The sequence below is a fragment of the Hippocampus comes genome, unplaced genomic scaffold (assembly GCF_001891065.2).
Source record: "Hippocampus comes isolate QL1 unplaced genomic scaffold, H_comes_QL1_v1.1 C16898650, whole genome shotgun sequence".
Lineage (NCBI taxonomy): Eukaryota > Metazoa > Chordata > Actinopteri > Syngnathiformes > Syngnathidae > Hippocampus > Hippocampus comes.
Window position 1 is genome coordinate 1 of NW_017840758.1, and position 1,145 is coordinate 1,145.

At 43.5% G+C, this 1,145-nt stretch overlaps 1 protein-coding gene across 1 annotated transcript; it reads left to right on the top strand.

The window, feature by feature from the left end:
- Positions 1-241: 241 nt before the first annotated feature.
- Positions 242-1,075, top strand: LOC109509435 (late histone H2A.2.2-like). Its single transcript, XM_019859287.1, has 2 exons — positions 242-331; positions 588-1,075. The coding sequence occupies exon 2, from the start codon at positions 608-610 to the stop codon at positions 1,022-1,024; it is 417 nt and encodes a 138-aa protein (XP_019714846.1). The 5' UTR covers positions 242-331; positions 588-607; the 3' UTR covers positions 1,025-1,075.
- Positions 1,076-1,145: the final 70 nt, after the last annotated feature.

A 1,145-nucleotide genomic window follows, 5' to 3' on the forward strand; every position in this document is an offset into this window, starting at 1 on the left:
AAAAAAAAAGTCTAAATGCAACTTCAGAAATGACCTGCCCTGGGCTCTTATGTTGCCAAATGCAATAACGAATGCTATTTGGTTTTTATAATATTCACCCAGTTGTAGCTGTTGCCCAAGTAAAATAAAAGTGAGCCTTTTACAGGTGAACTTTGACTATCTTGAAACTTAATGCCCCACCTGTCCAGTGTTTCAATACTTTTTGCAAAATATGCTATTTATGCCTTTCTGTGACTCTTCCAGTATCTGTTGCAACCTGATAATTACCCTTGACGATCAGTTGATGCTTCTCTCTGAAAACTTGCAATGGTACTGGCTCAGCTATTGTAAGGTGTGGTAATTGGCTGATATTAAAATGTGTGTCTGACCATTTTATCCTAATTGAAGCAGGAAATGTATTTGATTCCTGGATCGCTTGTGGAAGAACAAAGTGCTGCAACACTGCACTGTTGGGCAGTTTTAACGTTTACCCGTCAAGGCTGTATTAAGTTCTTTCAAAAGACAAATATATTCCCAGGTTTTGTGAGGAGTATATGGTCTTCAAACCCACCCCTCCAAGAAGTAATTTCACTCTGCATTTTGGACAGAAACACCACAGCGCCTGAAGATGTCTGGCCGTGGAAAGAAAGTTGCTGCAAAGCCCAAATCTGCGGTTTCCAGATCTGTGCGGGCCGGCCTCACCTTCCCAGTCAGTCGCATCCACAGGTTGCTAAAGACTGGCAACTACGCTCAGCGTGTGGGCAACGGTGCGCCGGTCTACCTCGCCGCCATCTTGGAGTACCTATGCGCCGAGATCCTGGAGCTGGCGGGCAATGCCTGTCGCGAGAACAAGAAGCAACGCATCGCCCCTCGTCATATTCTGCTGGCGGTGAAGAACGATGAGGAACTCAACAAGATGTTTGCCGGTGTCACCATTTCAGATGGCGGTGTGATCCCCAATATCCATGCGGCACTCATTCCCAAAAGGTCCAAGCCCATCAGAGAGGAGATTACTGCTCAAGATACTCAGTCGCAAGGCTTTTAATTGATATTTGCAAAGGTTATTTTTAATACAATAAATATTTTTTCCAAATAACGCCTTCTACAATGCTTGAGTTTCTCAACCAAATATAAACCATACAAAATGTTCTTAATGCAAATTGATT